The following is a 16,575-nucleotide window of genomic DNA, read 5'->3' as shown; positions in this document are numbered from 1 at the left end:
TAAGGGAATCCTGTACGAGGACTCCCAAGTCCCGTTGCATCTCAGAACTTTGAATTCTTTCCCCATTTAAATAATAGTCTGCCCGTTTATTTTTTCTGCCAAAGTGCATAACCATACACTTTCCAACATTGTACTTCATTTGCCACTTCTCTGCCCATTCTTCCAATCTATCCAAGTCTCTCTGCAGACTCTCCGTTTCCTCAGCACTATCGGCCCCTCCACCTATCTTCGTATCGTCAGCAAACTTAGCCACAAAGCCCTCTATTCCATAATCCAAATCGTTGATGTACAATGTAAAAAGAAGCGGCCCCAATACTGATCCCTGTGGAACACCACTGGTAACCAGCAGCCAACCAGAATAGGATCCCTTTATTCCCACTCTCTGTTTCCTGCCAATCAGCCAACACTTTATCCACATATGTAACTTTCCCGTAATTCCATGGGCTCTTATCTTGTTAAGTAGCCTCATGTGTGGCACCTTGTCAAACGCCTTCTGAAAATCCAAATATACAACATCCACTGCATCTCCCTTGTCTAGCCTACTGGTAATTTCCTCAAAAAATTGTAATAGGTTTGTCAGGCAGGAATTTCCTTTAAGGAATCCATGCTGAGTTCTGCCTATCTTGTCATATGCCTCCAGGTACTCTGTAACCTCATCCTTGACAATTGACTCCAACAACTTCCCAACCACCGACGTCAAGCTAACAGGTCTATAATTTCCTTTTTGCTTCCTTGCCCCCTTCTTAAATAGCGGAGTGACATTTGCAATCTTCCAGTCCTCCAGAACCATGCCAGAATCTATCGACTTTTGAAAGATCATTGCAATGCCTCTGCAATCTCCACAGCTACTTCCTTCAGAACACGAGGGTGCATTCCATCTGGTCCAGGAGATTTATCGACCTTTAGCCTATTCAGCTTCCTGAGTACTTTCTCTGTCGTAATTGTGACTGCGCACACTTCTCTTCCCTGCCACCCTTGAGTGTCCGGTATCCTGCTGTCTTCCTCAGTGAAGACTGATGCAAAATACTTGTTCAGTTCCTCTGCCATCTCCTCATCTCCCATTACAATTTCTCCAGTATCATTTTCTATTGGTCCTATATCTACTCTCACCTGTCTTTTACTCTTTATATACTTGAAAAAGCTTTTAGTATCCTCTTCGATATTATTTGCTAGTTTCCTTCATAGTTAATCTTTTCTCTCTTAATGACCTTCTTGGTTTCCTTTTGTAAGGTTTTAAAGACTTCCCAATCCTCTGTCTTCCCACCAATTTTTGCTTCCTTGTATGCCCTCTCCTTAGCTTTAACTTTGGCTTTGACTTCTCTTGTCAACCACGGTTGCATCCTTTTTCCACTCGAAAATTTCTTCTTTTTTGGAATATACCTGTCTTGCACATTCCTCATTTCTCGCATAAACTCCAGCCACTGCTGCTCTGCTGTCTTTCCCGCCAGTGTCTCTTTCCAGTCAACTTTGGCCAGTTCCTCTCTCATGCCACTGTAGTTTCCTTTACTCCACTGAAACACCGACACATCAGATTTCGGCTTCTCTTTTTCTAGTTTCACAGTGAACTCAATCATGTTATGATCACTGCCTCCTAAGGGTTCCTTCACCTCAATCTCTCCAATCACCTCCGGTTCATTACACAATACCCAATCCAGTACAGCCGATCCCCTAGTGGGCTCAACAACAAGCCGTTCTAAAAAGCCATCTCGCAGACATTCTACAAAATCTCTCTTGAGATCCAGTGCCGACCCGATTTTTCCAATCTATTCGCATGTTAAAATCCCCCACAATTATCATAACACTGCCCTTCTGAAAAGCCTTTTCTACTTCCAGTTGTAATTTGTAGTCCACATCCCTGCAGCTGTTTGGAGGCCTATAAATAACTGCCATTAGGGTCCTTTTACCCCTGCTATTCCTTAGCTCAACCCATAAAGATTCTGCACCTTCCGATCCTATATCACCTCTTTCTAATGAGTTAATATCATTTCTTACCAATAAAGCCACGCCTCCCCCTCTGCCTACTTTCCTATCCTTCCGATACACCGTGTATCCTTGGATGTTCAGCTCCCAGAGACATGCATCCTTTAGCCAGGTCTCAGTGATGACCACAATATCATACCTGCCAATCTGTAGCTGTACAACAAGATCATTCACCTTATTTCTTATGCTGCGTGCATTTAAGTACAACACCTTAAGACCAGTATTTGATACTTTTTGCTTTGATTTCACTGCAACTTTATTGCACTGCAACTCATCCCAATGGCTACACATTTGCCCCATCACCTACCTGTCTTTCCTGACATCTTTACTGCTCACTATCTTAGATTTATTTCTGTTTTCCCCTTCCTCCGCTCTATCATTCCGGTTCCCATCCCCCTGCCAAATTAGTTTAAACCCTCCCTAACAGCTCTATTAAACTTTCCCGCCAGGATATTGGTCCCCTTCGGGTTCAGGTGTAACTTGTCCTTTTTGAACAGTTCATACTTCCCCCAGAAGAGATCCCAATTATCCAAGAATCTGAAGCCCTGCCCCCTACACCGGTCTCTCAGCCACGCATTCATCTGCCTGATCTGACTACTCTTGCCCTTGCTAGCACGTGGCACAGGTAGCAATCCTGAGATTACTACCCTGGAGGTCCTGCTTCTCAGCTTCCTTCCTAACTCCTGGAAATCTCTCTTCAGGACCTCCTCCTTTGTCCTATCTATGTCATTGGTACCAACATGTACCAAGACAACTGGCTGCTCACCCTCTCCCTTCAGAATATTCTGGACCCGATCCAAGACATCCTGTACCCTGGCACCTGGGAGGCAACACACCATGCGGGTATCTCTGTCAGGCTCACAGAATCTCCTGTCTGTTCCCCTGACTATGGAATCCCCTACGACTACCGCATTTCTCTTCACCCTCCTTCTCTCCTGCACAACAGCGCCAGGCTCAGTGCCAGAGACCCGGTAACTATTGCTGTTGCATGTGTGTAAATGCAACTTTGTTCAACACTTTAATTGATGTGTAGATTAAAGTTAATCTAGGCCTCATCATGGAGCAGCCATCCAATCTAAACAAATACGTGGTTGAATGAAAGCTATTTAAGTATCTATTTCAAAATAAAATTGTGTATAAAATTTAAGCCGTCAGGATATTTCCCCCTGGTTTCTGGTTTCCGTAAAGTTGCAACCAAACATTTTAGGCAGTTCCGTGTTTCACTTAACAGGTTATTATATAGAGCTGAAGATTGTATAATTCCATTTAAAAATAAATTTATATTAAACCAACTTTAAATATGTTGGCAAAGCAGGTAAGCTGTGATGAAATGCAGAGACAGGCATGAACAATAAATGCCCAGTAAAGTCTAGTTAAATCTGCATAAATGGAATGGTGCACAACAGCAACCTATTTTTAGAAATTATGTTTCATTTTGTGAAATGTCCAAATGTTGTGAAATATTTTGGAGGATGAGGACATCAACAAGAAGAAAAGAATGTGAGTATAAATTGTCAGGTCTAAAGTAATAACTTCTGAAGTTGTCATTTAAGGTTTAGAAAGGAAATCTGAAAGCATGAACAGAGGTGGAGATTTCCTGCTGCATTGTATAGGGGCTGGGGAGACCACAGCTGGAATATTGGGCACTGAAACAAAAGCAGAAAATATCTGAAATACTCAGACAGCATCCATAAGGAGTGATATTTTCAGTAGATAACCCTTCGCTAAAACTGAAACAAGCATGTTTTAATTTATAGACCGGGGTTGAGGGTGGAGAGATCAGAGGGCATGCCAGAGAAAAATGTTATTGTCAGGACAACAATTACTTTAAAAACATTAAAATGGAGAACAGAGAAAAATATAGAAATACAATGGAACAGAATGACTCAGCCATGACTGTTGAGAAATTCTCCTTCACTTTCTTGATATCTCTCACTTCCTTTCTGGGATAGGTAAGCTACCAATATCCATTATAAGCCCATTGATTCCTGCAACTATCCAGACCTCCTGCCACCCTGCTTCCTAGAAGGACTTCATTTCAGTTTTCCAATTTCTCTGTCTCTGTTATAATTGCCTGATGAGATTTTTTTTTGTATTAATTTTCTTAAGAAGTCTTCCTTTTCCATATCTAAGCTTTCCCTGAACAAGGCTCTTAATGGTGTCTCCCCTATTTCTTACACTTGTGCTCCTTCTACTCCCAGTTAGAATAAGAATAGTGTTTCCACCCCACCATCCTCCACATTTCACATAACATCTTCAATAATTTCTGCCACCATCAATGTGTATCCACAAGCAGACACATCTTCCTCTTCTCTTCATGCATTCCAGGACCATTCCATTTGTGATGGTTTGGTCCTCTCTTCAATGCCCACCAACCACTCCCCTTCTCAAAGTGCTCTCCTATGCAACTATGGCAGATTCAACACCTGCCTTTTTATCTCATCCCTTTCCAGCATCCATGGTATAACAGACAGTCAGGTACGTTGAAGCACTTTGCATTTGTTATTGAATTTAATGTTTGCTTGCTCTGCACCACTATGGCCTTATCTGTCTGTTCAATTTATTTATTTTTGTTCCTTTTTCCACCTGCTGCTTTTTGAAGCAGTTGTTACCCTGACAATGTTAATCTCTACATTATCAGTGACATTTCCTCTGATCTGTCCATCTCGCCCTCTCTTAAATACACTTGTTTTCCCAATTTTCTGTTCAGACGAATTGTCCACCCAAAATGTCTACCCTGTTTCCCTTCCCACTGATGCTGTCTGAGCTGCTAAGTGTTTCCAACATTTTCTACTTTCATTTTGGATTTCTAAAGGCGCAGCAGGATATTGGTCAACTGAGAAGTTGGGCAGAATGGTGGCAGATGAAATTTAATTTAGACATGTGAGGAGTGGTAATTTGAGACACAGAGAGCAGTTAGTAGGGACCTTAGGTATATTTGCGTACAAAGATCTTGGGCTGGAAAGTCCATAGCTCCATGAAAATGACCACACTGGTTGATGAGGTAGAGAAAAGGGCATGTGGTATTCTTTCCTTCATAGTCTGAGACATTGAGTAAAGGAGTTGGGAAGTCACGTTGCAGTTGTACAAATAGTTTGTCAGAATGCATTTGAAGTTTGTTTACAATTCTGGGATAGGCATTAGAATGCAGAAGAATTCACCAGGATGTCGCCTGGAATGGAGGGCTCTTAATGTAAGGAGAGATTGGGTAGGTTGGGTAGTGCAGTGTTATGTGCTTCACTGGAGCGGGGCTGTATGAGGACATACCCGATCAAAACTTTTCCATGGACGGCTTCCAGACCGTTTGGGCTGACCGGGAGTGCACTGAGAGTGGTAAGCGTAAAGGAGTTGGGTGCTTACTGTTCTGGTTAACAACAGATGGTGCAATCCGGGTCATATTACGATCGAGGAACGTGGTTGTAGACCGGATATTGAACTTTTTACTGTTGGACTTCGGCCATATTCCACCGAGATACAACACTGGGCGGCACAGGAGGTCGTTCCTGCCTGTAGCCATCGAACTTGCAGCTCCTCCCATGGAGGGTCAGACACCCTGAGGCAATAGACTGGTCCTGGACTTATTTTCCATCTGGCATAGTTTGCATTTTGTTGTTTGATTGTTTGTGGTTTTTGTATTGTTATATTTATGCTCTATTCTTGGTTGGTGCGGCTGTAACGAAACCCAATTTCCCTCGGGATCAATAAAGTATATCTATCTATCTATCTTATTCTCATTGGCCTATAGGAGAAATTACTTTATCGATTTATAAAATTATAAGGGGCATAGATAGGGCAGATAGTCTGCTTCCCAGGGTGAGGAGTATAGAACTAAAGGCACTGGTCTCAGATGAGAGGGGTATTTTTTTAAACAGACCTGGAGAAGTAAGTGCTTCAGTGAATGGTGGTTATCTGGAACAAGCTGGCAGAGGACCTGGTGCGGGCAGATACAGTTACAACATTTAAAAAGGGGTAATTGGATGGGAAAGTTGGAGAATAATGCAGGTTTAATGCAGGCTGGCAGGATTAATCGGAGTCAGGTTTAATATCACCATTATAGGTTGTGAAATTTGTTAACTTGGCGGCAGCAGTGCAATGCAATACATGATAAATACAGAAAAAATAAGTAAATCAATTACAATAAGTATTTATATAATAGTTAAGCTAAAAAGAGTGCAAAATCAGAAATAATAAAAGTGAGATAGTGTTCATGGGTTCAATGTCTATATAGGAATTGGATGGGGGAGGGGAAGAAACTGTTCTTCAATCACTGAGTGTGTAACTTCAGGCTTCTGTACCTCCCACCGGATGGTAACAGTGAGAAAAGGGCATGCCCTGGGTGATGGATGTCCTGAGTGATGGATGATGTTTTCTGAGGTACCGCTCCTTGAAGATGTCTTGGAGACACGCAATAGCATCCTCCATACCGGACAGTGAGGCAGCCCGTCAGAATGCTCTCCATGATACATCTGTAGAAGTTTCTGAGTGTTTTAGAAGACAAACTAAATCTCCTTTGACTCCTGTTGACATATAGCTACTGTCCGGCCTTCTTTATAGTTCCATCGAAATGTTGGGACCAGGTTATATCCTCAGAGATCTTGACACCCAGGAACTTGAAATTTCTCACTCTCTCCACTTCTGATCCGTCTATGAGGATTGGTTTGTGTTCCCTCATCTTACCATTCCTAACATCCGCAATCAGCTCTTTGGTCTTACTGCCGTTGAGTGCCAGGTTGTTGCTGCGACACCACTCCACTATTTGGTATATCTCATTCCTGTACGTCCCCTCGTCTCCCTCTAAGATTCTACCAACAATGGTTGTATCAACAGCAAATTTATAGATAGTACTTGAGCTATGCCTAGCCACACAGTCATGCGTATATAGAGAGTAGAGCAGTGGGCTAAGCACAGACCCTCGAGGTGTGCCAGTGTTGATCTTCAGCGAGGAGGAGATTAGGAAGTCAAGGATCCAATTGCAGAGGGAAGTACAGAGGCTCACATTCTGTTGCTTATGATCAGGACTATGGGAATGATGGGGTTAAATAAACAGCATCCTGACATAGGTGTTTGTATTGTCCAGGTTATCTAAGGCCATGTGAGGAGCCATTGAGATTGTGTCTGCCATAGACCTATTGTGGTGATAGGCAAATTGCAATGTGTCTAGGTCCATGTTGAGTCAGGAGTTAATTCTAGCCTTGACCAACCTCTCAAAGCATTTCATTACTGTAGATATGCTACTGGATGATTGTGATTAAAGCAGTTTACACTGCTTTTCTTGGGCACTGGTATAATTATTGCCCTTTTAAAGCATGTAGGAACTTCTGACCATAGCAATGAATGGTTGAAAATGTCCTTGAATACTCCCATCAGTTGGCTGGCACAAGTTTTCAGAGCCTTACCAGGTACTCCATCGGGCCTGCTGCCTTGCGAGGGTTCACCCTTCTGAAAAACAGCCTGATATCTGCCTCCGAGGCAGAGATCACAGGGTCACCGGGTGCATCAGGAATCTTCACAGCTGTAGTTTTATTCTCTCTTTCAAAGCGGGTGTAGAAGGTATTGAGCTGTCTGGTAGTGAAGCATCACTGCCATTCATGCTATTGGGTTTCGCTTTGTAGATTAATGTAGATAGGCATCACATCTGGTGTGAATGAGATGAGTCACAAGGGCCCACTTCTGAATTCTATGATGTTCAAGATCTATAGATTGTTGTATATTAAATTAATCAAGTGACAAGGGGCTAATGTGGAAGAATGATAAGAATTAAAAATCAACTTTGATTGTACTGACTCCATGACTGTGAATGGTGAAGCAGGCATGAGGTGCTGATTGGCTCATTGCTTCTTTTTCCTTTAATATTCTATGTGACTGATGAATAAATAATGCAAATGCAGACTATTTTAAAAGTATGTATACGTAATATCATGTGATCTACCTGGCTGATTGCATTAATGTCTGATATAGCAGCTTGAATGCACTGGAACGGAAGAAGCTGCAGAGAGCAGTGAGCTTTGACCAGTACATCACTGGCAGTATTTATAGATGATGCTGCCTCAATAATGTAAATTCTGTTGTCAAAGATCCCCACCATCTGGGCCAAGCCATCTTCTCATCGGGCAGGAAGTTCCACACCATCAGATTCAAGAACAGCTACTTGCCTTCAGCCATTTCTCTCTTGAATCAGCCAAAAAACCCTAATCACTACAGTTTAGTGACTACTTTGACCACCTTATATTAAAATGGACGTGTTTCTTTTTGTTATGATTGAGTTTTCTTGTAAAATGTGTGTGCAGTGACTGATTCATTTATGGTTTTTCCTATAAGTGCTGTTTATATGATGTGATGTGCCCGTGGTGCTGCTGTTAGCCTTCCGTTTCACTTGTGTATATAACAGTAACTCAACTCTTCCTTTGACTTTAATTGTAAATTCACGAACTAAGAGTTTACTTATTGCTTCTTTCTAGAAAATGAGATATTTCTCCTTTTCAACAAACAACAAGTAAACCAGAACTCTCGCAAGTATTACACAGCTACAATTCCATTGAAGATCAGTAAGAAGGGAGAGGATATCAACAGTTTAGAAGCAGACTGGCTGGAGCACATGACGGAACACTTCACGAAGGGAGCCTTGTTAGTGGATGCTTTGATTTGTCTGGGAACGCTGACGGGTATGGAAACCAAACCTTGCCATTTAATTAGCTTAATGGATTCAGCGGTTCACGAGGCTGTTTCAATGTTGTATTTCTCGATGACATTATGATGCCAATGACTGGTTCTAGGTTAAGATGCTAAATAACACTCATAGCCCAAACTGTGATGGCAGTAAAAGCTATCAGGGTGGTCCAGAGGCAGAGGGTCAAGGCCACCTACTCAAAGTTGGCTGCACATGACAGGAAGTTTGTAGCAGTAAGGCTTTGTGCTGAACCACGTCTGTGAAAGGCTGGAACAGCTGAGAGGGTCGCGCTTGTGCCTAACGTGACCCAAGGAACATGCTAAGCATGAATTGGTGCACCAGTAATTTGTGCAACTCTTTTTATTAGTTTTGCACAGGTAAACTGACTGACCAGACGTGTGTTTCCTGTTTGGGCAGATTCAATACCGAAATCAGTGGATGGGCTTTTTATCTTTGAAGGAGTTTCAGATGAAAAGTATGAAACCTACGATGCTATAGTTGTGGAACAGTGGACGGTGATTAACGTAAGTATCAGTGTGGAAGCTGCAGTGCAACACGTAGGCTTAACATGTGAGACATGGGCATATTTCCAGCAGCTGGGATGGGAATTCTTTCAGTTCCAACCCTGAAAATTATACCTGTTAGCAGTTTGCCGAATATTCTGGTGTTTCAAAACGTGACTAGTCTAAAATTTCTGTTCTTTAAAATTCCAAATCAAATTTGCATTTACTGTAAAATATTAAAGTTAATGTTTTGTGGTCATCTGTATGTTTGTCACGTGTGTAATGAAATTTCAGGGTTAAATTACCAAATTTCAAACTAGATTACAGAGAAATCCTGAGCAAATTTTGTTCTGTCTGATTTGGGTTGCAAACATTCACCTCGAAATAAGACATGTCACTTAGCTTCGACTTGAACTTGGGTTCAATTCCATCAGGGCTGAAGTGGTACAGCAACACCAACGTAATAATATTTGCCTGCACAACCGTGCAATGAAAACTAAGGATTTACGCTGTGAATGGAAGGTTCTTGTTTTGATTTTCAAATGGAGTCCTCTGATGTGCTGACGAATGGAGGACTCTGGATATGAGCAGTGGCATCCGTTCATCTCCAAGAATGAACACCACTCCAGATCTCTCATAGGCACACCATGCCATGCCACCAATAAGTCCTCACATGACAGCAGACTTCTACAGGGCCTGCTTCTGTGACTATGGCTTTCAGGGGACCTCTTCAGGCAGATCTCAGCCTGGCACTGTAAGCTCAGTTCAGGCACTTTCTCCACTGGGCTCCCTCAGCGTAACTGTAGTAATGCCCTTCTGATTCCCCCTCCCACAAGCTCATGATCCTTGCCCACCACCACCACACTGACCTGCCATGTAATGCTAACATTATCCAGCCAATCATCCCCTAATAGTAATTGCACCCCCGCAACCCATGACTGCTGATGGATAAGGTGGTCATGGAAACCCAATTAAGGTATGTAATTGGGGTTTTATTACAATATAATGTTTATTTCAAGGACAAACTATAATGTAGTTCATGGGAAAGTTGTGTTGAAGGATAAGCTTTTCATGTAGGGTTCAGATTGGCCTTATGCCACATACAAAGTTTTAAATTCCCAGCCATGGGCATTTCTAACATAGATTACATAAAAATTCAAAGCTGCATGCTTTTAAATATGGTGAATACAAGACCCAGAAAGTGTTAGAGGAAGCTTCTGAAGGGTAACACGGCTGTTTGCAAACCTGTTTGCAGACTTCCTGTTTTGATTTCAATGTGAAGCACATGAAAATGCAATAAGTACACTGAAACCAGGGTAATGTGATTTGGCGGTCATGCTGTTCCTACTAAAACTGAGCTCAGTATGAAAAAAAATGTGCTAAAAATTGGCAGCACAACATTTTTAAGTAGTTAGCAAACCAAATATTCACATACCCTCATTAAATAGGATCAGCTTGTGATAGAGAAATCAAGAGATCATCAGCGATATCCTGTCACATAGTTACTTCTCTCTGAATTATGCAACAATATTTTCTTATTAATATGTTAGTTGTTTTCTTTTCCCCTCCTGTCACTGTCCAGTAAACTGACAGATTATAGCTGAAAATAAGACTCAATAAAGTATTCTCACAGAGACATAAAAATAAGTCATGCTTACACTGACATCTTGAGGCTTTTCTACACAGTCAGCTACTCATCTTTAACCATCTCATCAAACATCATAAACGATACTTTGGATTCCATAACCCTGCTCGTTCCTGGAGATCATAAGAGCATGGCGTGGGTACCTGATCTGAGCTGTCCACCACCAGGAGAAAGGAATATTGGTGCCCACTATGACTGAAAGGCTTATTGCTGCCACACTGCCAGATCTAATTAGTCTTCAAACGTACGATGTCCCCCTAACCATCCCTCTAAAGTGTAAGCTTGCATCTCCTTCATTCTCTCACCCCACCCATCCACAAACATTTATATCTCCTCCATTCCCTGCCTCCCCTCAGCCCAACTGCCCTTCCAGGCGGTGAGAAATGTAACCTGCCAGAGCATGGAGTATCAACGAGAGATGGTAATGACTAACTTGTGCCATTACTCAGTTTTATATTCTCAACCAAAATCTTAGGTAACAAAATTGAGAGGCTGGTCATGGCCCGAACCAATCCCTTCCTAAGCAAGCACCTGCACCCACTGTAATTTGCCTATCGCCACAGTAGGTCTACAGCAGATGCGATCTCACTGGCTCTCCACTCTGCCTTGGCTCACCTGGATAACAGTAGTACCTACATCAGGCTGCTGTTTATTGATTACAGCTCAGCATTCAATATAATCATACTGTCATCTGTAATCAATAAGCTCCAAAGCTTGGGTCTCTGCAACTAGGTCCCTGACTTTCTCACTGGGAGACCACAGTCAGTGCAGCTTGGAAATAACATTTTCTCCTTGTTGACAGTCAACACTGGTGTACCTCAAGAATATTTGCTTAACCCACTGCTCTACTCTTTCCACACTCACGATTAATTAAAAGCAGAGATGACTGTTTTTTCTCCTTATGAAACCGAAATCACCCTAGCTTCATACCTTAAAAGGAGTTTTAATTTGAGGAAGTGTTACCATTTTGATCAAACAATACATGCATGCTCATTCACAATCTTAGCCATGTCCAAGGAAACAAATAACCTTTGCCATGGGACGGGAAGAATTGTCCACAAATGAGGAATCTGGGTTTATTTGTGACCTCCTAGACAGCTGAAGAACAGAGCTGACAGTAGTGAGGAGTAATTTCTTAGCAAGAGGGAAGTGAATCTGTGGAATTCATTGCCACAGAGGGTTGTGGAAGCCAAGACACTGGGTTTATTTAAGGCAGAGAATAGCTAATTCTGTTCCTATATCTTATAGTCTTATGGGCTAATCTACAAAAAGCACATAAAGATCTTTTAGATATGGGCTAAATATGAATGGTCTATTATTCATAGGTAATATAGTGAAAAGCAAAGAAAATTTATACAATCTGATCATTCCAGGCAGAATGTAATTCTTTCAACACTTTGCATGGATTTTGTTGCCATGACACTTACATAAATTTTATTTATTAGCTAGCACTGTATAATTTAGAGAAATATAAAGATTTGTACAGTAAAAAAGCATGAAGGGATTTAAAAAACAAATAATGTCATGCAAGATAAAAAAACTTCAAAAATGACATCTCAAACTCACATTTATTTCTGTATCTTCCTTAAGACATCACTAAGAGTGTTGCAATTTTATTATTAGTTAAAAATAATCTTGTCAGGAAAAATAATCATTTTTTAAATGGTGTACAGTCCACCAGTTGAAAGTGATTACATTTTTATACTAAGGAACAGAACTAAACAGAAACAACATTGCAGCACTAAGCATTGGAATAATTTATGGATGTTTAAAATAACATCCTTATTCCTAACAAGGAGAATTTTTGAAAGCTCACTCACATTTTTATCTATTTTCGAAATGTTATGAAATGCTTCTATTATTCATGAAAGATTAATTAAGTAAAATGTATACTTTCAGTGTTGAAGCATTTAAAAGAGCAAAATATTTTTTAAAAAAGAGTTGAAAATAATGAGTAAAAGTTAATAGCCCAACTAAAATTCTGTAAAACCACAAGCCATGAAAATCTTGGTTCCCAAGTAGGCGCTTCACTGAATTTTTACATCAGATACATTTTCTGAACTGGATTGCCTTCAACACAATTATTGTCAGCTAGAAGTAACAGAAAGCCCTCTTCTTCTGCCAGTGTCAATTTAAGCATATCCTATGATGATTCACAGTCCAAACTTTTCCTGGTAAGGTACCTTTGCTCCACCTTGATGCTCCTTATAACAACTAACTCAGAATGTCAACTCAGCAGAGTGTGCTCTTGAATTTACAGCCTAACACTTTTGAAGACTTTAACCCTGAATTTATCAACGAAATTGTCAGTAGCAGTTAGTGTTAAAATTAATGAAACTGACAAACAAATTAAAATCTTGTGATATGGAACAAACAAAAATAACACGGCAACCATTAACAACTTGCTTTTCTTTGTTTCTTTAGGGAAATGAGGTGAAAACTGATTACGTTCCCTTGCTGAATTCCCTGGCTGCATATGGCTGGCAGTTAACCTGTGTGCTGCCTACTCCTATACTGAGGAGGGACAGGTACAAAATGTTGTTCAAACACCACAGTGCTGCTAGAGTATTCTATTTGATCATTATTAGACGCCAATGAAACAACGAGTAACTCCCACTTAGACAACAACATTTATCTGTGGCCCTGGAAGTAATTCCTTCAATGAAATTGATTATTTGTTGCATAACCAGAAGCAGCTGGAAATAATCCTTGATAAAATGTCATTAAACTTTGACATAAACTATCTTTCTCTCTCCGCAGATGCTGCTTGATCTGCTGCACATTTTCAGCATTTTCATATTTGCAGCACCTACAATCTGAAAAATAGTGTCTAAGCAGGCTGACGTTTGCAAACTATAGTGATTATCACTGTGCACTCTTGCAGCAACCTCCACCGTGGGAGTGCCAGACAGTGTGAACTAAAGCCTTCACATGCTGAACCTGTGCAAATATCCCTTTATTAATCGCTGAAGTGGACATGTACAATACTAAGTATTGGGCAGTACACAGCTCTGTCAATCAAGCTAGTTGCTTCACTAGTGCAAGAACCTTTACTGCTTTCATACGAGTGAAATCTGAAAGTATTGTAACTTGTCTGTTCATTAGGATTTCCCCAAAATCTAAGAATTATCCCCGACGTTACTTCCAGGGAGTACAACTACAGTGATGTCTTTGTAAGACCTTTCACTATAAGGTCATAAGACAAAGGAGCAGAATTAGGCCATTCAGCCCATCGAGTCTGCTCCTCTATTCCATCATGACTGATCCTGGATCCCACTCAACCCCATACACCTACCTTCTCACCATATCCTTTGATGCCCTGACCAATCAGGAAGCTATCAAATTCTGCTTTAAATATACCCGCAGACTTGGCCTCCACCACAGTCTGTGACAGAGCATTCCACAGATTCACCACTCTTTGGCTAAAAAATTTCCTCCTTACCTCTGTTCTAAAAGAACACCCCTCAGTTTTGAGGTTGTGCCCTCTAGATCTGGACACCCCCATCATTGGACAAATCCTCTCTACATCCACCTTATCTAGTTCTTTCAATATTCAGTAGGTTTCAATAAGATCCCCCAACCTCCTACCAGCATTCTTCTATAAATTCCAATGAGTAGAGCCTTAAGACTGCCAAAAGCTCGTGTGTACAATGTCACAAAGAGTAGTGGGAGACTGGAGGACTGGGAAGACTTTAAAAAGCAACAAAGAACAACTAAACAAGAAATAAAGAAAGGAAGATAGAGTATGAAAGTAAATTAGCACAAAATATAAAAATAGATAGCAAAAGTTTTTATAAATATATGAAGCGGAAGAGGGTGGCTAAAGTCAATGTAGGTCCCTTGGAAGGCGAGAAACGGAAATTGATATTGGGTGATAAGGAAATAGCTGAGGCATTGAACGACTATTTTGTGTCGCTCTTCACAGTGGAGGACACATCTAATATGCCAAAGAAGGATGTTATGGACGAAATGGGAGGTGAGGACCTTGATAAAATCACTGTCACCAAAGTGATAGTGATGAGCAAACTAGAGGGCCTGAAGGTAGATAAGTCCCCTGGTCCCGATGGGATGCATTCCAGGGTGCTGAGGGAATTGGCGGAGGTTATAGTATTGGCGTTGTTAATCATTTACCAAAATTCTCTAGACTCTGGGCAGGTCCCAGTGGATTGGAAGACAGCAAATGTCACGCCACTTTTTAAAAAAGGATGTAGGCAAAAGACGGGCAACTATATGCCAGTTAGGTTAACATCTGTAGTTGGGAAAATGCTGGAAGCTGTCATTAAGGAAGAAATAGCAAAACATTTAGAAAGGAGTGGTTCCATTGGACAGATGCAGCATGGATTCAGAAAGGGCAGGTCCTGTTTGACAAACTTACTGGAGTTCTTTGAGGACATAATGAGTGCAGTGGATAGAGGGGAACAGGTGGGTGTTGTATACTTGGATTTCCAGAAGGCATTTGATAAAGTGCTACACAAGAGACTTATAAATAAGATACGGATGTATGGAGTCAGAGGAAGTGTATTGGCATGGATAGTAGATTGGTTAACCAATAGAAGGCAGAGAGTTGGTATAAATGGGTGTTTCTCTGGTTGGCAGTCAGTGGTGAGTGGGGTGCTGCAGGGGTCGGTGCTGGGCCCGCAGCTGTTTACCATTTACATTGATGATTTGGAAGAGGGGACTGAGTGTAGTGTAGCAAAATTTGCTGATGACACTAAACTGAGTGGAAAAGCAAATTGTACAGAGAATGTGGAGAGTCTGCAGAGGTTAAGTGAATGGACCAAGATCTGGCAGATGGAATACAACGTTGGAAAATGCGAGATCATCCAACTTGGAAGGAATAATAGAAGAGTGGATTATTATTTAAATGGTGAAAGATTGCAGCATGCTGTTGTGCAGAGGGACTTGGGAGTGCTTCTGCATGAATCACAAAAAGTTGGCTTGCGGGTGCAACAGGTTATTAAGAAGGCAAACGGAACGTTGACCTTCATTGCTAGAGAGATTGAATTCAAAAGCAGGGAGGTCATACTGCAACTATACAGGGTACTGGTGAGACTGCACCTGGAGTACTGTGTGCAGTTCTGGTCTCCATACTTGAGGAAGGATATACTGGCTTTGGAAGCAGTGCAAAGGAGGTTTACCAGGTTGATTCCAGAGCAATTGAGTCACCTGGGACGATACTCTCTGGAATTCAGAAGACTGAGAGGGGATCGTATAGAAACATACAAAATTTTGATAGGGATAGATAAGATAGAAGTAGGAAAGTTTCCATTGGTAGGTAAGACTAGAACTAGGGGACATCACCTCAAGATTCAGGGGAGAAGATTTGGACAGAGATGAGGAGAAATTGTTTTTTCCAGAGAGTGGTGAATCTGTGGACTTCTCTGCCCAGGGAAGCAGTTGAGACTTCTTCACTAAATATATTTAAGATACAGTTAGATAGATTTTTACATAGCAGGGGAATTAAGGGTTACGGGGAAAAGGCAGGTAGATGGAGCTGAGTTTACGGACAGATCAGCCTTGATCTTATTGAATGGCGGGGCAGGCTCAATAGGCCGGATGACCTACTCCTGCTCCTATTTCTTATGTTCTTATGATCCTCATATGTTAATCCCTTCATTCCCAGAATCATCCTTGTGAACCTCCTCTGGACTCTCTCCAATGACTACATGTCCTTTCTGAGATATGGGGCCCAAAACAGTCGATAATACTCCAAGTGCAGCCTCACTAGTGTTTTATAAAGCCTGAGGATTATGTCCTTGCTTTTATATTCTATTCCCCTT

At 41.4% G+C, this 16,575-nt stretch overlaps 1 protein-coding gene across 1 annotated transcript in view; it reads left to right on the top strand.

Moving 5' to 3' along the window:
• Nucleotides 1-16,575, top strand: part of LOC134343598 (raftlin-like) — a 106,495-nt gene that overhangs the window by 78,117 nt on the left and 11,803 nt on the right. The window contains exons 6-8 of the mRNA XM_063042362.1: nucleotides 8,439-8,642; nucleotides 9,065-9,171; nucleotides 13,220-13,323. Coding sequence (XP_062898432.1) covers nucleotides 8,439-8,642; nucleotides 9,065-9,171; nucleotides 13,220-13,323 — 415 coding nt within the window. The remainder of the gene's footprint in view (nucleotides 1-8,438; nucleotides 8,643-9,064; nucleotides 9,172-13,219; nucleotides 13,324-16,575) is intronic.

The sequence above is a fragment of the Mobula hypostoma genome, chromosome 3, assembly GCF_963921235.1.
Source record: "Mobula hypostoma chromosome 3, sMobHyp1.1, whole genome shotgun sequence".
In the NCBI taxonomy this organism is placed as follows: Eukaryota; Metazoa; Chordata; class Chondrichthyes; order Myliobatiformes; family Myliobatidae; genus Mobula; species Mobula hypostoma.
The sequence above is the reverse complement of the archived record's forward strand: the minus strand, read 5'-3'. Positions and strand labels throughout refer to the sequence as shown.